At 40.7% G+C, this 22,111-nt stretch overlaps 1 protein-coding gene and 1 pseudogene across 1 annotated transcript; both read left to right on the forward strand.

The window, feature by feature from the left end:
• Positions 1 to 4,278: 4,278 nt before the first annotated feature.
• On the forward strand, positions 4,279 to 4,578 carry LOC135361479 (NADH dehydrogenase [ubiquinone] 1 beta subcomplex subunit 1-like; annotated as a pseudogene).
• Positions 4,579 to 16,201: 11,623 nt separating this feature from the next.
• On the forward strand, positions 16,202 to 17,227 carry LOC123862384 (olfactory receptor 6E1). The gene has a single exon (XM_045901946.2). The coding sequence runs from the start codon at positions 16,298 to 16,300 to the stop codon at positions 17,225 to 17,227; it is 930 nt and encodes a 309-aa protein (XP_045757902.1). The 5' UTR covers positions 16,202 to 16,297.
• The last annotated feature ends 4,884 nt before the right edge of the window (positions 17,228 to 22,111 follow it).

The following is a 22,111-nucleotide window of genomic DNA, read 5'->3' on the forward strand; positions in this document are numbered from 1 at the left end:
TTTGCTATATATAGCAACTGTAACCAGAACACCCCATTTGCAAATGAGGAAATTGAGGCTTACAGAGTGATTTAACTCCAGGTCTTAACCATCATTTTATCCTGCTGCCAAATGTCAGAATAATAAATTTTGTACTATGCAGAAGATAACCTTCTCAAGTCACATGTTTATTTCAACATACCCAGCAGGAGAACACACTGTGGAAGGAAAACTGGGACTTCATTGAAGTGAAAGCAGTCTATTTTCCTATGTTTTTTCATTAAGTGGTTTTCTCTGTTCCATCTATCGATCTGTTAACCAAAATTGAAAACCTCTTATAAATTGTGATGTTACAGCAAGGTAGAATGCCCCAACCTACAGCAGGCAAGTGTCCTAATAAGAGATATTCCCAGGAGGCGACTTAACATTTCTCTCTCTCTAAAATTACTTCTAGCAGGCTGTTGACATTTCAGAGGTCAACTCTTTCAGAATGTTCTCAAAGCATGAAGTACATGACTAATATCTTGGAGAATTTTAGAGATAAACACAAAACAAATTTTATAGAAGTTGGTTTGAAAAATAGAATTTATGCAAAACATAACTGAGCAATGAGTGACATCCTAAGTCTCTGTGGAGTTTTTAAAATCTTGTGTGAAAGACCTACCTTTCACACATGATTTTAAGTACTTTATAGTAAAGTAGTCCTGGTAAGAGCTGAATCTTTGAAGGTGTTTACTATGATGCAATTCAGTTTTGTTCTTCTAAGAAGATATAACTGTGGTCTATGATCACAACAAAAGATACTAGATGTGGGGCACCTGGGTGGCTCAGTCGTTAAGCGTCTCCCTTCAGCTCAGGTCATGATCCTAGTGTCCTAGGATCGAGCCCCATGTCGGGCTCCCTGTTCAGCGGGAAGCCTGCTTCTCCCTCTCCACTCCCCCTACTTGTATTCCCTCTCTCTCACTGTCTCTCTCTCTGTCAAATAAATAAATAAAATTTAAAAAGAGAGAGAGAGATACTAGATGTGTTTGCCAGTCCACATCCATCCCCCATTCTTTGGGAAGCTGTGATCATGTCTTTATTTTATTCCTCTTGACCTCCTTCCCCCAGTTAATCTATCCAGGATAGACAACAGATGCTCTCGCCTGAGAATTTGAAATTGGGATTCATTGATTCTAGTTATTCCGTGCTATTCACTTCATTACATGGATTGAAAACTCAGAGAATGAGGCTGCCATTGGGGGCAGCCATGTTTGCTGAGATACAGCCAAGGCAGCGAAAACCAGTTCACATACAGGAAAGAAAAAGCAGATGCTGAGACAATGGACCAGGAAATCAATGGAGAGAGGGAGAGAGAAAGACAGAGAGAGAGAGACAGAGATGTAGAGACAGAGAGGAAAAAAGCAGAAAGGCAAGCCGGCTTTTTATACCCCTACAGTCCAGTTTTTAGGCCTTTTGTGAAACTAAGTTCACCTCTTTCCCTTGAGATCCAGAAGCTATCTGGTACCTTGTGGTAGCCAGCCTCCAGATGGCCCCCAGTGCTTCTTGCCTCTGGTATCCATGCCCTTGTGCAGTGCCCTACCATACTGAATAGGGCTTGCCCTTGTAATTAATAGAATATTGCAGAAGTGATGATATATAACTTTCAAGGCTAGGTCATGAAAGTCATTACAACTCCTGCCTTGCTCTCTCTTGGACTACTCACACTGAGTAAGTAGTTGCTCTGAGCCTTCCCTGAAGAGGAACTGAGGCTACTTGCCAACATCCAACACCATCTTGCCAGGCATGTGAGTGAGCCTTCTTGGAAGCACATCCTCCAGCCCCAGTCAGGCTTCCAGATGATGGTAGCCACAGCCAACATCTTGACTGCAACCTCATAAAACACCCTGACCCAGAACCATCCAGTTAAGCCACTCCTGAATTTCTGACTACAGAAACTGTGAGATGTATTTGTTTGAAGATACTAAGTTTTGGGTTGTTATGCAGCAATAGGTGACTAATATATAGTCTTTGAATAATCTTTTGGCTTAGATTAGTTTATAATAGATTATTATTAGTTGTGTAATAGGATGTCCAGTGAAATCTTTCCTATGGTCTCAGAATTGTGGGGGATGGGCACCTGGGTGACTCAGTCGGTTAAGCGACTGCCTTCGGCTCAGGTCATGATCCTGGAGTCCCGGGATCGAGTCCCGCATCGGGCTCCCTGCTCAGCGGGGAGTCTGCCTCTCCCTCTGACCCTCCTCCCTCTCGTGCCTTCTGTCTCTCATTCTCTCTCACAAATAAATAAATAAAATCTTTAAAAAAAAAAATTGTGGGGGAAAAAAAAAAAGCTGACTACAAAATTTCCTAAATATCCCATATTCTAAGTTCAAGAAGCCAGTAATAGGGCCCCTTCAGCTTTCTCCTGGGGCTTACTGGAATGCACAAGAGCAGACCAGTCTCACCAGTCTCACCACCAACCATCACCCCAGCCACACACATGCACACATACACAGGTCTATACAGGAAAGTACTGAGAAAGAACAGATTGCAGGTCTTTGGAGGGGGGTAAAAGCTCTCACTGAAACCATATGAGAGATGCCTTAGAGAATGCGTTTTATTCTTTTTTATTTTTTGTCAGTTCTGCTCAGGCAATGAACTTGCTTATATGCCCTGTGTTTAACAGAAATGAGATTTGAAAGAGATGACAAAGCTGAGTGGTGGGGGTGGTGTGCAGCCATGGGGCATCCTGCACACTCACTGTTTAATGGGAAAGGATATATTTCTCAGGCTTCAAACAGACAAAAAGAGAGTGGGATCCTACCCAGGAGAATGGCAACTAGAAAAGGGGACCACAGCAAAAGACCACACACACACACACACACACACACACAGGAAAACAGCCGTCACCCTTTATCTCCAGAAACCCAGGATTTTCTCATGGTTTTTTCAAGTCTTTGTAATTTCCCTCTCTGGTTCCTCTGTTATTAATCTTGAGGGACGGAGACTGTAGTTGTGTTACTTCATCATCTTGGCAGGAACTAAACCAACCTAGAATCTTATATGCAGACAAATTATCAATCTAGTCTCAGGGAAAGGTATTTTCACACAAATTCTCAAAAAAAGTTCCATTTCATGTACTCAAGAAGCTATTGGATGATAAGCTCCAAGAAACATGAAGTCATGGGAGACAGGGATCAGATTTAGTGAATCCACAGGGTAATAGGTGGGGGAGATCCTCAGGTGATGGTGATAGGTATAAACCAGATATAGAGGGATAGGCAATCAGTTGAGATTGAAACAGGTCATAAGGCTCTGGGAGGGACTTATTCAAGATAATGAATCTGATAAAGGAAGTACGGGAAATGACTGTAAATAACATATGCAACAATAATGTAAACACCAAATATTAATTGAACTAAAATTACAATATAACTATATGGAAGGGCGGGGGATGGGAGGAGCACATATGTGTGGTGGGGTAGGGGAAAGAAAGAGTGAAATTCTCATCTTCCATAATAGGAAGTCAACAGATAATGTGTAACACCAAAACCCAAGAAGTAGCATACAAGCATATTATTTGGAGACATGGAGGCAAATTCTTTTTTTAAAAAAGATTTTATTTATTTGACAGAGAGAGACACAGCGAGAAAGGGAACACGAGTAGGGGGAGTGGGACCGGGAGAAGCCGGCTTCCTGCCAAGCAGGGAGCCCGATACGGGGCTCGATCCCAGGACCCTGGGATCATGACCTGAGCCGAAGGCAGACGCTTAACCAACTGAGCCACCCAGGCATCCCAAGGCAAATTCTAAAAGAGATAAAAGTGGTTGCCACTGGGAAAAGGGAAACCAGGATTCACTGTGGGTAATGGAGACCACCGTTTTTCATAATAAGTCTTATAGGACCTTGTAACTTTTTAAAAATGTGCGTATGTATAACTTAGATAAAGAATATAAACTTTTTAGGGCGCCTGGGTGGCTCAGTCGTTAAGCGTCTGCCTTCGGCTCAGGTCGTGATCCCCGGGTCCTGGGATCGAGCCCCACATCAGGTTCCCTCCTCGGCAGGAAGCCTGCTCTCCCTCTCCCACTCCCCCTGCTTGTGTTCCTGCTCTCGCTATCTCTGTCTCTGTCAAATAAATAAATAAAATCTTAAGAAAAAAAAAAGAATATAAACTTTTTAAAAACATGATAACTAATAAATTTCTATTTTATTTTTTGTAAAAGCACACTGGATCCCAAGCAGTATAAATAAAAATAAATCCTCCCTAGGCCTGTCACAGTAAAACTACAGGTCATTAAAAATAAGAGGCACTGGGTCGCTGCCCTTGGTCGTGGGGTCGTTTTTGGCACCAAGGCTGCAGCACCCAGGATGAACTTAATTCAGATTGTTCGTGACCACTGGGTACATATACTTGTGCCCCTGGGGTTTGTCCTTGGATGTTATCTAGACAGAATGATGAAAAGCTGACTGCCTTCCGGAACAAGAGTTTGTTGTTTAAAAGGGAATTGAGACCCATTGAAGAAGTCACCTGGAAGTAAAGGCCCCCGTGACTGAATTACAGAATGTTCACATTTTAAAAATTAGGAGAGAAATAAAAACACATTCATTATTTTAAAAAAATAATAAGAAGAAGAGGCACTGGAGGGTGCCTGGGTGGCTCAGTCGTTATGCGTCTGCCTTCGGCTCAGGTCATGATCCCAGGGTCCTGGGATCAAGCTTTGCATTGGGCTCCCTGCTCAGTGGGGAGCCTGCTTCTCCCTCTCCCACTCGCCCTGCTTGTGTTCCCTCTCTCGCTGTGTCTCTCTCTGTCAAATAAATGAATAAAATCTTAAAAAAAAAAAAAATAAGAGGCACTGGAGATAAAAGGTAAAAAGGATACTAATTTAACAGAGAGCAGAAATCTCAACAACTGAGACACTGAGAAACAATGAAAATAATGACTCAAAAAGCCAACAGCTAGGGGAAGGGAAGGGAAAATAAAATAAGACAGAAACAGAGAGGGAAAGAAACCATAAGAGACTCTTAACTATAGGGACCAAACTGAGAGTTGCTGGACAGGAGGTGGGTGGGGGGTAAGGTAACTGGGTGATGGGCATTAAGGCGGGCACTTGAAGTAATGAGCACTGAGTGTTGTATGCAACTGATGAATCACTAAATTCTACCTCTGAAACTAATAATACAGTATATGTTAATTAAATTGAATTTAAATAAAATTTTTTTTAAAAGCCAAGAGAAAATAACTGCCAAATTTTGACTCTATATCTAGCAAAATATTCATTCAAGAGTGAAGTAAAAGTATCTTCATATCAAGACTGAGAGTTTATCACTTTCAAATCCTTGCTGAAAGATCAGCTAAAGGATTTACTTCTGAAAGAAGAAAATTGAATCTAGAAGTAAGGCAAGAGATGCAAGAAGTCATGGTAAGCAAACAATTTGGTAAAAACATGGGTAAATCTAATAAATATTAACTATAAAAAGCAATAATTATTATGACTGATTTGGTAGATATTATTTAAAGCAAAATGACATGAAAGATGGAAGGGGGGTGATAATGACATGGAAGATATGGGAAGGGTTAGTCTTTGTTAATGTTCTTGTATTGTTTGTATTGTTCAGAAAAAAAAGAAGGGTATTGATTACCTTAGGATTTTGTTAAGCAAAAAGTGCATGTTAAAAATGTAAGGTAACTGGGGCACCTGGGTGGCTCAGTCGTTAAGTGTCTGCCTCTGGCTCAGGTCATGATCCCAGGGTTCTGGAATCGAGCCCCGCATCAGGCTCCCTGCTCGGCGGGAAGCCTGCTTCTCCCTCTCCCACTACCCCTGCTTGTGTTCCCTCTCTCGCTGTGTCTCTCTCTCTCAAATAAATAAATATAATCTTTTTAAAAAAAAATGTAAGGTGGGCGCCCGGGTGGCTCAGTCGGTTGGGTGACTGCCTTCGGCTCAGGTCATGATCCTGGAGTCCCGGGATCGAGTCCCACATCGGGCTCCCTGCTCAGCTGGGGGTCTGCTTCTCCCTCTGATCCTCTCCCCTCTCGTGCTCTCTGTCTCTCACCCTCTCTCTCTCAAATAAATAAATAAAATCTTTAAAAAAAAAAAAGTAAGGTAACTGTCAAAGCACAGAAATAAAATGTATAACTTCCAAGATAACAATGGAAAAATAAGGGTCAGAGATGAACAACAAAGAAAACTGGGTCAATCCAATAGAAGACAAGAAAGGGAGGAAGAAAACATGGGGTGGGGGAGAGAAAGCATGGTAAATGTAAAGTACAAAACATTTTAATAGAAGGGTGCCTGGCTGGCTCAATCAGAAGAGCATGCCACTCTTGATCTCAGAGTCCTCCGTTCGAGCCCCATATTAGGTGTAGAGATTACTTTAAAAAATAAACTTTTTAAAAAACAGTTTAATAGAAATAGATCCAAGTACATAAATAATCACTATAAATGTAACAGATTAAACCCCCTGGTTAAAAGACAGAGATCCCCAAGACAGACACTCATACAAAACAAATCAGCTATAAGCTATTAAAGGAAACACATCTAATACGTAGTAACACAAAAAGTTCTATAAAATAAAGGGATGGGAAAAGATATACCAGAAAAAAGCTGATATTGCTATTTCAATATCAGACTAAGTAGGCTTTAAGGCAAAAAAGAAAAGAAAGAAAAGCATTATGAAGGATAAAGAAGGTTGTTATATACAATAAAAGGAAGGAAGATAAAACAATACTGGACCCCTACACATCTATTGACATAGCCTAAAAGACATAAAGGAAAAAAAGTGACTGAACTGCAAGGAGTAACTGAAAAGTCACAATCTCAAGAGGAGATTTTAACACATCTCTCAGAAACTGACATATCAATCAGATAAAATATTGGGTAGGCTGTAAAAAATTGAATTCAAAACTTTGTATCCAAAAGTTAGAGAATGTACATTCCTTTAAACACACATCGATCATTTACAAAAATTGATCCCTGGTAAAATCACAAAGGAAGTCTCAAGAAAATACCACTAAAGCTCATCATCAAGGGGATCTTGGAGAGGTGGAAAAAAGGGAGGATAAAGATTTCTTCCTCTCCCTGGAAAGCCTAGAAATGCTGTCCAGAGACAATGAGTCAAAAAATAGAGATTTATGTCACTTAAAGATATAAAAGTATAGAAGAACTAAAACTAAGAATAAAATTGTGAGGAGACATTTGAGAAGAGAGGGGGTTACTGTAAGTGAACAAAACTATTCACCTTTCACAGAAGGAAATAAATAATGTTTCTTAAAATAGATAAATTTTAAAAAGCAGTTAAATGTATTATTCAGGAGTTATAGATATAAAAAAATAGACAAATTTAAAACAAAAATGATCAACTTATTTGCTGGGCTCCATGCTCACTGGGGAGTCTGCTTGGGATTCTCTCTCTCCCCCTCTCCCTCTACCCCACCCTCTCTAAGATAAATAAATAAATCTTTAAAAAAAAAAAAAAAGAAAAGGAAGGAAACTAATGTGTATTGAGTACCTATTTCCTATGAGGAAAATGAGACTCAGAGAATAAGTGTCACCCGCTGGCAGACTGCAGAACTGGTATCTACATCCATGTTTACCTGACTCTAAGGTCAACGATCTTTTCACTCTACACATAGTTAATAGACCAAGAGTCACTAGCCCCTAGAGCAGAGGAACTCTGCCACATTTTTACTGAGAAAGAATCTATTTAGATTGCAAAGTTTACTTAGAGCAATTTGATATACACACTTCTACTCCTTTGTACATTTTACATACATATTTAATTAGCTGATTTATAACACTGTCTGATGCCAGGTAAAGCAAATATTAATCTCAGTTTGCAAACTCATGAGTACACCAAATTTAATTTTTAAAACTCAGCTTAATTTCCCTAGATGCCCCATTAACCTGATAGTGGAAATTAAATCTCAGTCAATTCTGGGTTCTCCCACAAGCATGCTTCAGTGTTGTGTCTGAGTTTTGAGGAGGATAAGAGGAGGCAAGGAAGCATCCAGCCCCATGCCCATCTGTCCTCTGGACCCTCCCATCCTGCCCCAGGTCACCAATCCACAGATAGCTGACACATCTCCTCATTCCCACCAGTGATGCCCTTGAGGGTTGAGCAGCTCTCCCTCGGGCTCACTGACATTATTACTCTATTTCTGTACATCTCTGAATGTATAAAACTTTTTGATGCTCTAGAAGGTCCCACCTTCCTAGAAACCTTTTGCAGCCTCTTCTCTGTGGTATTACCACTGCCCCAAACCCTTCCCAGAAAGCAAGTCACAAGCGCTCTCTGTTCACAGCCTCACAACCCTATATGGGGTTCTGCCATCTCCCCTCTTGGACTCAGTCTGGGGTTGGGAGGGCAGAGTACAATGTCCCTTCCCACAGACCAGCCAGCTCTGAGCTATCCTTTCTTCACCAACAGTCTCCTCTCTCCCCTGTGATGCAGAATCTCACGAAGTGAGAAGCCATGCACTGACTCATCAGGCTTTTTATAGGCCCTGAGTCCTAAACTTGAAAAGGCTTTACTCTGCCTTCTGCAATAACATTTCTTTTCCAGTCTCCTTACCCAAATGGGAGGAATAAGATAGCTAGGAGGGATAAGAAATACACATAAAACATAATAGATAAGATTTGAAAAATGGGATATTTCTCCATGGGTACTGAGCCAGATCCTGGATATACAAGGAAAAAATACAATTCAGTGCCTGATATCAGGATTTGTCCAAGGTCACACAGTTAGTAGGGGGATACAGAGGAAAAATCCAACAGTGATAATACTGCTTGTGCAATATCAGAGTTTATATTTCTAGATGAGAGGAATGTAGCTGGGCATGGAGAAGAGGGGAACTATTCAGAAAAGTTCTCCCATGGAAAACTGGATCTGATTTTTGCCAAGGTTGGGAAGGCATTTCAAGTAGGAAGAGCATCATATACAAAGGCACAGAGGCCAGAGAGAACAGGATACTTTCAAGAGGGGCAGCCAGTTTGCTTAGAGATTAAGTGATGTAAGAAGAATGGGAGAAGAAAATGAGAGCAGTAGGTAGGCCCAAGACCAAAAGGATGCTGTACTGGGAAGCTTACATTTGATTCTGAAGATTATCTGGAGACAGCAAATGATTTTAAGCTGGAAAATATTATAATCTCCTTTGCGTTTTTAAAATATCACTCTAGGGGCACCTGGGTGGCTCAGCCATTAAGCGTCTGCCTTCGGCTCAGGTCATGATCCCGGGGTCCTGGGATTGAGCCCCACATCGGGGTTGCTGCTCTGCGGGAATCCTGCTTCTCCCTCTCCCACTACCCCTGCTTGTGTTCCTGCTCTCGCTGTCTCTCTCTGTCAAATAAATAAATAAAATCTTTAAAAAATAATAATAAAAAAAATAAATTTTAAAAAAATAAAAGATCACTCTAGCAGAGAACTAAAGTGAGAAGGATATTAAAATCCCGATAAAAGAGCCCAAACAAAGGCAATGGCAGTAGGAATGAAAAAAGAGGAAATTCATTCACAAGATATGCTGGGGGCAAAATTACACACGATGGGTTAAGAGGGTAATGGAGAGAACAGATTCTAGTATAATGCCCCAAATTCTGGGTTGGGTGACTAAGTAAATGATGATACCATTTCAAATCAATAGGAATACACGAGAAGGGCAAGTTTGGGCAGAAGTAGATTGGGGGAGAAAGGGAGATAATACATTCACATTTTTTCATTCATCAATCATTTTATTTTTAAAAATTCACTTGGTTCAAATTTTTTAATATATAAAAAGATACATGGTTATCAATCATATTGTCAACCCTATCACCATCCACCCCAAACTACCACCTGCAACAAGTATCACTTTTGTTGGCCTCTGGTATATTCCTCCAGTTGCTTTTAACACATTGGCCTTAAGACATCCATGTAGAGATCTTCAGTTAATAGTTGGATAGAAGGTGCTGAAGTTCAAGAAAGATACCTGGCTCATGAAAAATCATCTCAATGGCAAGAAATCAAATAAGTGCATTAAAAAATGGGCAAAGAACCTGAATAGACATTTTTTCCAGGTCTATTTCTAGCTATTCTATGCAATTAGATGACAGGTATATAGAAAGGTGTTCAACATCATTAATCATCAGGAAAACGCAAATCAAAATCATAATGAGATATCACTTCACACCTATTAGAATGGCTGTTAGAGAAAAGACAAGAAATAACAAGTGTTGATGAGGATGTTAAGAAAAGGGAAACCTGGGCGCCTGGGTGGCTCAGTTGGTTAAGCGACTGCCTTCGGCTCAGGTCATGATCCTGGAGTCCCGAGATCGAGTCCCGCATCGGGCTCCCTGCTCAGCAGGGAGTCTGCTTCTCCCTCTGACCCTCCTCCCTCTCATGCTCTCTGTCTCTCATTCTCTCTGTCTCAAATAAATAAATAAAATCTTTAAAAAAAAAAAGAAAAAAGAAAAGGGAAACCTGTACGCTGTTGGTGGGAATGGAAACTGGTAAAACCATTACAGAAAAGAGTATGGAGGTTCCTTTAAAAATTAAGACTATAACTACCATATGATCCAGCAGCCCCATTTTGGGGTATACAACCAAAGGAAATAAAATCAGTGTCTCAAAGGAATGTCGCACTCCCATGTTCATTGTAGCATTACTCACAATACCTAAGATATGGAAACAACCTAAGGGTCTGTCATTCGATGAATGGATAAAGAAGTTGTGGTGTATATATGTAAACGATGGAATATAATTCAACTATAAAAAAGAAGGAAATCCTGCCATTTGCGACAACATGGATGAAACTGGAGGGCATTATGCTAAATGAAATAAGCCAGACAAAGACAAATACTATATGATATCGTTTATATGTGGAATCTAAACAAAAAAACAAATAAAAAGTCAAACTCATAGAAACAGAGAGCAGAATGGTGGTTGCCAGGGACTGGAGAGTGGAGGAAATGGGGAGATGTTGGTCAAAGAGTATAAACTTCTAACCATAAGATGAATAAGTTCTGTACTTAGTCATTGTAAGGTACGGCATGGTGCCTGTAGTTAATAATATTATATTGTACACTTGAAATTTGCTAAGAGAATAAATCATCTTTCCCCAAATTGAAAAGTTTTATATTTTTATTGAAATATAACTGACATCCAACATCGTGCAAGTTTAAGATGTACAACGTGCTGATTTGATACACTTGTGTATTACAATGTGGTAAAAAAAATTTAAGATTTTATTTATTTGAGAGAATGAGCAAGAGAGAGAGAGAGAGCACAGGGGGTGCTGCGGAGCAGAGGGAGAGGGAGAAGCAGACCCCCTGCTGAGCAGGGAGCCCAACTCGGCGACCTGAGCAGAAGGCAGACTCTTAACTGACTGAGCCATCCAGGCTCCCCGCAAAGTGGTAAAATTTTAAGTGTTATCAACACACACACCAATGGTAATTCTTTGAGGTGAGGACATGTTAATTAACCTTACTGTATTAATCATTTCACACTGTATGGTATATCAAATCATCACATTGTACACTTTAAATAGATACCATTTTTTTTTTTGTCAATTATACCTCAATAAACCTGGGACAATTTTTAAATCCTAACTTTTTCATTTCCTTCCCTGTTGTTCCTCCCCTGCCCTCCAGGACCCATCTTCACCATCTCCCAGCCCCTGTAAGGTAGGAGTCAGGATAGGATTAACCAAGGTTTTGTATTACTTTTGTTGGCTCCTTACATCCCTGTAACAATAGGACTGCCTCATATTAGACAGGAGCCCCCAATTTCAGAGGCACAATAAGATATATTACTTTAACTAAAAATGACTGTTATTCTTGATCTGAACAAACAACAGAAACTTTTGTTTGCAAAGTTGTGGTAAGTAACAGCCAAGAGAGTTGGGAAGAACCTGAGGGAGGCTCATTATACTAATTATCTGGGGATCCTAAACCCCATCAAACTTTGGAGAAGAGTATATCCCTTAGGAAAACAAAGATGCAACCCAAATCTCTCAACCCTGATGTCACCTCCACGAAGAGATGTGTTTGTTCCAGGAATAGCTCACCCACTCGCCCCTAGAGCCCCATTGTCCACAGAAGAAATATCATCTCATAGAGACTGAGCCAATGTGAAGATGTAATAAAAGTCTCTGTCAAAGTCACCCCCATTAGTCCAAGAGGAGGATGAAGGAGGAATGCACCAAATGATAACTATATTTTTCCAAGGCTTCCCCCAGGATGAGCTTGCTGAAAATGGAAGATTTCAACATTCTGTGCTCAGCAGATCCTGTGACCTGAAAGCAGACAAAGTTCAAGGAAACCATTCTCCTACCCAGGGAATGCCGGCTGACCATTCGAGATGCTTTGGGGAAAGATAGGTGTTCTTAGAGAATGCCATCAAATTCATGAGAGATGAAGATCTCACACTAACAGCATAAGATCTACATTTAGAGTCATAGACAATATTGCAACCTCAAGAAATACCCATGAGAACCAGGTATCTTCTGCCATCCTGTGAGTAGTGTACTTGGCATGGCCTGATTGGGACTTCCCCAGAGGGCTACTAGACACCTGACCTGGACCTGTGGGGTAATCACCTTGGCACTGCAGAGTGGCTTCTTCAACCCTCCTATTCCATGCACTTTGTTCTTATATTCCTTTATAAGATTGGCACATCGCAACACACACATGGTGTAACTTTAGCCGCACCATCCGGGTGAAAGCTAGGCAAACCAATCCTTATTCATTCAGTTGCTCACTTGCATTGAGGAATTTTGCCTGTCCCACCTTGTACACTGTGTAACTGGCCCTTGGAAAACCCAAAGCTCTGGACATTATTGAGTCTGGGTGGAACTTTCAATGCTTTTCCTTAGAAGGAGAGGATCTCACCCTCCTTCTAAATGAACCAGAACTGTCCAGAGATGATGCAATTCCAGCATAGCAGGACAAACCTCCAGGGCATCCACAGACTTCCTCACTGGGCACTGCATAACTGACTCTTAAAGCAGTGAATGGTCTAGGTAGATGGTGAGGCATGTTCAGGCTCATGGGCTGCCAGGCAAGTCTCCCGTTCATTCATCAAGCATATAGGATAAAAGGGGAAATGCCTGGGATTCAGGAAGTGGCCTGTTTCCCTTTGTATCTGGACTCCCCACCCCCCCACCCCAGATGTTGACTTCTGGTTTGAAATAGGAAAAAAGCCAGAAGATTATCAGCAGCACTATCTATGTGCTTTATCCTTGGGCTGGTCACAAGGTGTTTTCATGGTTTGTCTGTGCTAACCTTATGATTCAGTATAAAGCCAGGGCTTTGATCTCCCCTCCCACTCACATCCAACTCTTCCTCATCTTAGTCTCTATTCCATCTTTCTTCCATTGTGTCCCACCAAGCCTTGTCCTAAAAAGCTTTCATTCTGTTAGCTCCTGATGGTATTTCCGGGTATCACATTCATATTGGATCCTGCTTCTGGGTATCACATTTATGTTGGATCCTGCTTCTGTTCCAGAACAGTTGGGTAAGTTTCGTAGCTACTGGGTTCACCTTTGAACCTCAGAGAGCTCTCTCTCTCTTCTTTTGAAGTAGGCTCCACGTCCAGCGTGGAGCCCAACTCGGGGCTTGAACGCACAACCCTGAGATCGAAAGTCGAACACTTAACCAACTGAGCCACTGAGGCTCCTCAAAAGCCTCTTTTTCAAATGGCTGAGAATCTAAACAATGTTAAGCCTAGGAATAACACTGGGGAATAGCCCTCGTTATATCCCAGAGGCTGATCAACTATTTTGTGTTAAAAACTGTGAACAAATGTTAGATATGGTGGTAGTTTGTAGAATGAATGGTGTGGCCTGTGCTAAAAAGAAGATAAAACCATAAAAAAAGGAAAGTGTATACAGTTTCCCAGTTCATCCTCTCTACTAGTATCCCCTAGCATTTCCTTCATTCCAAGTACCTAACATGGGTCGCAATCTTATTCTCCAGTGACTGGCAAATAATTCTTGCTACAGCCCTGCAAGATGATTAAGGTTGTAGTTGACAATGTTTTGGGTTTTTTTTTTTATGTTATGTTTAGTCACCATACAGTACATCATTAGTTTTTGATGTAGTGTTCCATGATTCATTGTCGTTGATAATGTTTAAGGAAGGAAACTTCCAGGAATGCTCACTTTTTTTTAAGATTTTTATTTTTAAGTAATCTCTACACCCAACATGGGGCTCAAACCTACAACCCTGAAATCATGCTCTACAGACTGAGCCAGCCAAGCACCCCTAGGGGATGCTGACTTTTATTTTTTGTTTTTTTCTTTAAAGATTTTATTCAATTATTTGTCAGAGAGAGAGAGAGCACAAGCAGGGGGAGCGGCAGGCAGAGGGAGAAGCAGACTCCCCACTGAGTTGAGCGGGGAGCCCGACATGGGACTCGATCCCAGGACACTGGAATCATGACCTGAGCTGAAGGCAGACGCTTAACTGACTGAGCCACCCAGGCATCCTGGGAATGGTGACTTTTAAAGAGAGACATTTTTAAGGTTTGGTGGGTTTTGCTGCTGGGAGCCCTTTAGCAGACCCAACCAGAACTCTACTTACCAGCTCAAAATCCAGACGATTTCAAAGATGGAAAATGTCCCCTTAGAAAGTGTTTGTGGGGAGACACCTCCATCTTCTCATGAGGAAAAGCAAACTCTCTTCACATGGGCCAATTTAAGACTACTTGGCATATGACTTTGCAAGGTTGCTGGCCTGTAGGAAGTACAACGTAAATGACATGTCCTCAACCTCTTCTGTGTCAAACACCACCACATTCATCTCTCAGGTGTTTGAGGTGTTACTCACTCATTCAGTAAATGTTTATTGAAGCTGATTATTTCAGAAAACTTGTCCTTTTTTTTAAGGTTTTATTTATTTATTTGACAGAGAGACAGCAAGAGAGGGAACACAAGCAGGGGGAGGGGGAGAGGGAGAAGCAGGCCTCCCGCGGAGCAGGGACCCCGATGTGGGGCTCGATCCCAGGACCCCAGGATCATGACCTGAGCCGAAGGCAGACGCTTAAGGACTGAGCCACCCATGTGTCCCATCAGGAAACTTGTTCTGAGGGCTGTATAAAATACAAATTAGTAAAGAAATTTTTTGACTCTGGGGCACCTGGGTGGCTCAGTCGTTGGGCGTCTGCTTTCCGCTTGGGTCATGGTCGCAGGGTCCTGGGATCTAGCCCCGCATCGGGCTCCGTGCTAGGCGGGAAGCCTGTTTCTCCCTCTCCCACTCCCCCTGCTTGTGTTCCCTCTCTTGCTGTTTCTCTTTCGGTGTCAAATAAGTAAATAAAATCTTTTTTTAAAAAAAAAAAAGAAATTTTTGACTTAGTGAGCAACAAATGAAAAACAACTATAAAATTCAATAAAAATCAAACACGATATAATAAAATTATGAGGGATACAGAGGAAAGAATCATTCATTCAGAAAAGGTTTCATAAAAGTGATAGCACTTTTTGAGTAGAGACCTAAAGGATAAATAGGACTTGAAAGGCTGATAATTCCACACTGAAAGAATGTCACGTGCAGAAGCACAGATGCATAAAATAGAATTAAGATATTGTAAAGAGTCTACTGTATCTAGAGCCCACGAGAAAATGTTATGAGAGAAGAACATGGATATACCATTTGAGAACAGATCCTTAAGAACCTTGACTACCAAACCCCCTCTTAGGAATTTTTATTTATGAACACATTATTCAACTTATTCTTTTTTTATTTGTAAGAGTTGTGCTTTTCTCTCATAGATTCTCTCTCTCTCTCTCTTATTAATCTAAACACTAGTGAAAGGCATCACATTTTCAGGTAATCTTGAAAAGCAATAGAGCTTCTGTACATTCTAAATCAGTTTACCCGAGCGTATGGATCTGTGCAGTAAATGGCTAAGTTAAGCAAAAAGTTTACCACCCTCAAATATGAACCGCTTGTGTGCAAAGATCCACTATTGGACTAAATATAAGAATAAAAAGCATTGAAAACAGATTATAATGTTAGGGGTAAAGGGATTTGTTCAGTATCAAGAATAAAAGTTTGGTTAAAAAAGTAAGCAAGGACAATTTTTGCTTTGGGGCCTTACTTACACCACCCTGAAAACCACCATTTTCTCCTCCAACACAAAGATGCCTGGGACCAAACATGAGACAGAAATCCCCGGGGTATCTACAAAACAAGCCTGAATAGTGAGTAGGAGGAAGATACCTCCCTCACAGAAATAAAGGACTCCTTCAGCTCAAAATGGAACACTCATCCCTCTTTCCTTTCAGTTCCAAGGGCCCTCAGGTCCCCAGAACATCACAACTCCGGATGCTGCCCACCTCTGATTGGCCACCCCCAGTGACGTCAGAGGAGCCATGAGGAACCACAGCACTGTCACTGAGTTTGTCCTGCTGGGGCTCTCAGAGGCCTGTGAGCTCCAGATGCTCATCTTCCTGGGGCTGCTCTTGACCTACCTCCTCACTCTGCTGGGGAATCTCCTCATTGTGGGCATCACCCTCATGGACAGGCGCCTCCATACCCCCATGTACTACTTCCTCCACAACTTTGCTGTCCTGGAGATCTGGTTCACCTCAGTCATCTTCCCCAAGATGCTGACCAACATCCTGACTGGATACAAAACCATTTCCCTCCCAGGCTGTTTCCTACAAAGTTTCCTCTATTTCTTCCTGGGCACCACAGAGTTCTTCCTACTGGCAGTGATGTCCTTTGACAGGTATGTGGCCATATGTAACCCCTTGCGTTATGCCGCCATCATGAGCAAAAGGGTCTGTGTCCAGCTAGTTCTTTGTTCATGGATGGCAGGATTCCTTCTCATCATCTTTCCAAGTTTCATCACTTTTCAGCAGCCATTCTGTGGTCCCAATGTCATTAATCATTTCTTCTGTGACAACTTCCCACTCCTGGAGCTCATATGTGCAGACACGAGTCTGATAGAGCTTCTGGGCTTTATTGTGGCCAACTTCAGTCTACTGGGCACTCTGTCCGTGACAGCCACCTGCTATGGCCACATCCTCCACACCATCCTGCGCATCCCCTCAGCCAAGGAGAGGCAGAAAGCCTTCTCTACCTGCTCCTCCCACATCATTGTTGTGTCTCTCTTCTATGGCAGCTGCATCTTCATGTACATCCGGTCAGGGAAGGGTAATGAGGGAGAGGACAAAAACAAGGTGGTGGCCTTGCTCAACACCATGGTAACCCCGATGCTCAATCCCTTCATCTACACCCTGAGGAACAAACAGGTGAAGCAGGTGTTTAGAGAGCAAATGAACAAGCTCCTCTCATAAAGATGAGCTGGGCCTGAGAGAGGGTAAGTTGGGCTCCTTGCCTGAACCTCTGTAAATGCAGTCTTGTCCTGATCTCCATGAACTATCTCCTTCTTGACAGTTTTTACCATGTGCTCTAATCTACAGTGGTTTCTTACATGTATTATTGGCTCATGCAATCTTCTCAGCGGGTAGAGAAAATTCAGTATACTGCTACTATGTTGGTATGTGTTCATCCTTCTGACCCTGTGCTGTATCTCAGTTTCTTAGTCTTGCCTCATTTTTAAGTTATAATGATAAATAGGGGTGCCTGGATGGCTCAGCCGGTTAAGCAGCCAACTCAATTTCAGCTCTGGTCATGATCTCAGGGTCATGAGATCAAACCCGGTGCTGGGCTCTGCACTGAGTGTGGAGTCTGCTTGAGATTCTCTCCTGCCCCTTCCGCCCCTTCCCCTGCTTACACAGTCTCTCTCTCTCAAATAAATAAATAAGTTTTTTAAAAAGTTACAATGACAAACAGCATACCTTCTTTACTAGAACCTTTCATAATTGATAAAAAGATCCTCAACAAGAATATATTGATGATTAACTTCAAGAATAAAACATACATGGAAAAGTTAATGAGGTGAAATATCCAAGACATAATAAAGTAAAAAAAAGTATCAGGTATTAAGAAGCACCTGGGGGGCTCAGTTGATTGAGCATCTGCCTTTGGCTCAGGCTATGAACCCAGGGTCCTGAGATCAAGCCCCTCATCAGGCTCCCTGATCAGCGGGGAGCCTGTTTCTCCCTCTCCCTCTACCTTTCCCCCCAGCAGGTGCGCTCTCTCTCCCCCCGCAAATAAATAAGTAAAATCTTTTTTAAAAAGAAAGTATCTGGTATTAAAACACTAAATCAAGAACTAACAAATGGGGTGCCTGGGTGGCTCAGTCATTAAGCTTCTGCCTTTGACTCAAGTCATGATCCCAGAGTCCTGGGATCGAGCCCCACATCCAGGTCCCCGCTCTGTGGGAAGCCTGCTTCTCCCTCTCCCACTCCCCCTGCTTGTGTTCCCTCTCTCTGTGTCTCTCTCTGTCAAATAAATAAATAAAATCTTTAAAAAAGAAAAAGAACAAACAAATAGAACAATGAAACTGGATATATAATCTGGGAAGATAATGCAATACACGTAAGGATCTAATAGATGATTAAGTAGACTTTGTAATCAGTAAAGAAAAAGAAGTTCAAATCAATAAATGATACCAAGACTACTGGCTAACCAGGTAGAAACTTTCCTTTCAGAGATATTAGGACTAGTACTTGGTTGGTTATTTGAGGGGAGAAGGGGCAGTTAAAGCAGAAGAACAAATTAAAAATGATACACACCTTAAGTACTTATTTGAAATTAAGCCTATAAGCAAATGTGTATTCACTAATCTATAAATATCCTTTTCTATGAGAATGAATGTGATGATTGTTGTAGTCTTTCTTCTTTAAACCACATTCATGGGGCGCCTGGGTGGCTCATTCATTAAGTGTCTGCCTTCGGCTCAGGACATGGTCCCAGGGTCCTGGGATCGAGCCCCACATCCGGCGCCCTGCTCAGCAGGAAGCCTGCTTCTCCCTCTCCCACTCCCCCTGCTTGTGTTCCCTCTCTCTCTGTCTCTCTCTCTCTGTCAAATAAATAAATAAAATCTTTAAAAATAAATAAATAAATAAACCATATTCATTATTCATCCTCTCTAATTTTCAGAATTTGTTTCAGTAATACAAAAATTTTAAAGCTGCTTGGGAAATTATCTGAGAACAGAATTCTAGAATTTTTGTTTTTTGTTTGTTTGCCAGTCTTCACAGTTCTTGCCCACACCTCAATCAACTACATGTTTTCATTAGCTGGCTTTATAGAATCTCTTGAAAGGAATCAACTTGGTTTTCATAGAAACAGCTCTGTTTTTATACTCATATTTCATTGGTATATCTTTATTTAGTTAAAATATGTGATTATAATAACAAGCCTAATTATCAAATCAAGGTTTGGAAACAAAGAACTGATTCTTGGTACAAGCCAACTGGTGGGAACAAAAATATGCATGGGTACTACAGAAATCTACTAGCTGCAAAGCAAGTAGCTACAAAGCATGTTGTAGACATCAGTCATTTTGAGAAGCAGTATAGTACAGAGATTGGAAGCCTCCCAAAAGGTACTGGAAGCCTACTACATGCGTTCAGATCCCAGATATCTACTAGCTATTGAATCTTGAGTAAGCAATACTTCTTTGTATCTCGGTTATATTTATGGATAGTATAGATATACATATAATATTTGAGGTAGTATCTAACCTCATAGAATCCTTATAAATATTAATGCATTAATATATGTTATAATGCTTAGCACAGAGCTTGGTACAGAGCAAGTATTATGTTAAAACATAGGTATTATGTTTTACTGAAGGAATAAGTTGAATAAATGAAAGTAAATTAAGAGATCATCTAGTATCTTGAAGAAAAAGTTAAGCTAGATCTTAAATTGCAATAAATTTAAAATGAATTAAATAAATATAAACCATGAAAATATTAAAAAAGAAAATTTAGGTAAAAATTGTCTTATTAAAGATATGTAGGGAGTTTTTTAATGAAAGAAACATAAAAATAAATTTATAAATTGGGTTATGTAAAATTTTTAGACTTCTTCAGAAAAAAAAAAAAAACTTGTAAATGATGTAATAGCCGTATGTGCTTTCTCCCTGCCTGGCATCCATTCCTCATTCTTAAAATTAAAGGACCCTGACTTTTCTCTTCCCATTCTCAGTCCCTGTAGCTAGGATGATGCTGACTTCATTCCCAACCAATCAGAGCATGGCCATGTTATCAGCTATAGCTACATGACTTAAATCAGACCAGTGAGACCAAATGAGTCTCAATTTAGAGATACTTAGGGGAACTGATGGAAAAGAAACTCTTTCTCTGCTGGACTTGAAGTTAGGAGAATGCAGGAAAAAAAAAATGCTGGACTTGAAGGTAGGAGAATGCAAGAGAATGCAGAAAAAAAATTACCAATAAGAGAATAACAAGAGAGTGGACACCACTATGGATTCTGTAGGCATTAAAATATAATAAGGGAACATATGAACAACTCTATGTCAACTTATATGACAACTTAGATGAAATGGATAAATTTCTTGGAAGACACAAACTACCAAAGGTCAACCAAAATAAAATAGATAACTTCAATAACCCTATGTCTTTTTAAAAAAGTAATTTGTAATTTAAACCCCCCCAAAAAAGAAAAGATCAGGCCCAGAGGGCTTCATTGGTTAACTTTACTAATTATAATACCAATGCTACACAAACTCTTGCAGAAAACAGAAGAGAAAGAAACTCTATCCAAATTAACCCCTCCCTCATTTGGTATCAAACCCTGATTTCGGTCTGATACCAAAATCAGACAAAGATATTAACAAAAAAGAAAATTACAAATATCCCTCAGGAATATAAATGAAAAAAAATTTAACAAAACTTTGGCAGATTATTTCCAATAATATAGCAAAAATAATACATCCTTAACAAAGTGAAGGTTATCCCACAAATACAAGATTGGTTCAACATCCAAAAATCAGTCTTGTAATTAACCATATTAACAGAATAAAAGAGAAAAAAAACACATGATCATCTCATTATATACAGAAAAAGCATTTAACAAAATTCAACACTTATACATGATTTATTTTATTTTTTTTTTAAAGATTTTATTTATTTTTTAGAAAGCGAGTGAGAGAGAAACAGCATGAGAGGGGAGAGGGTCAGAGGGAGAAGCAGGCTCCCTGCTGAGCCAGGATCCCGATGTGGGACTCGATCCCAGGACTCTGGGATCATGACCTGAGCCGAAGGCAGAGGCTTAACCATCTGAGCCACCCAGGCACCCCTTATACATGATTTAAAAAAAAAAAACTCTTAGCAAACTAGGATAGAAGAGAATTTCCCCAAGCGGATAAAGGGTATTTATGAAAAACCTACAGTAAACATCATACTAAATGGTGAAAGCCAAGGAGTGCCTGGGTGGCTCAGTTGGTTAAGCATCTGCCTTCAGCTGAGGTCATGATCCCAGGGTGCTGGGAGCAAGGCCCACGTGCTCAGTGGGGAGTCTGCTTCTCCTTCTCCCTCTGCCACTCTCTCACTTTCTCTCTCTCTCTGTGTCAAATAAATAAATAAAATCTTAAAAAAAAAAAAAAACTCATACAACTCAATGCCAAAAAACCCAAATAAGCTGATTTAAATATGGGCAGAGCACCTGAATAGACATTTTTCCAAACAAGCCAAACAGATGGCCAACAGACACATAAAAAGATACTCAACATCACCAATCATCAGAGAAATGCAAATCAAAACCACAATGATATATCACTTCATACCAGTCAGAGTAGGTAGTATAAACAGATAAGAAATAACAAATGTTGGCATTTGTTATTGGAATAACAAATGAAACTGGATATGTAATCTGGAAAGATAATGCAATACACATACACATACTGGGCTCCACGCTCAGTGTGGAATCTGCTTAAGTTTCTTTCTCCGTCTCTCCCCCAACCCCCCTCTCTCTAAAATAAATAAATAAATCTTTAATTGGAAAAAAGGGAGCCCTCATGCATTGTTGGGGGAATGTAAACTGGTGTAGCCACTACAGAAAACAGTGTGGAGGTTCCTCAAAAAACTAAAAATAGAAACACCACACATACAGCCCAGTAACTCCAAAAACACTAATTCAAAAAGATATATGCACTCTTATGCTTATTGCAGCTTTATCTACAATAGCCAAAATACTAAAGCAGCCCAAGTGTCCATCTATTGATAAATGAATAAAGAAAATATGGTAGGGGGCGCCTGGGTGGCTCAGTTGGTTAAGCGACTGCCTTCGGCTCAGGTCATGAT

Source organism: Mirounga angustirostris, unplaced genomic scaffold (genome assembly GCF_029215605.1).
Source record: "Mirounga angustirostris isolate CCGP_5_RB_7025 unplaced genomic scaffold, mMirAng1.0.hap1 SCAF_9, whole genome shotgun sequence".
NCBI lineage: Eukaryota > Metazoa > Chordata > Mammalia > Carnivora > Phocidae > Mirounga > Mirounga angustirostris.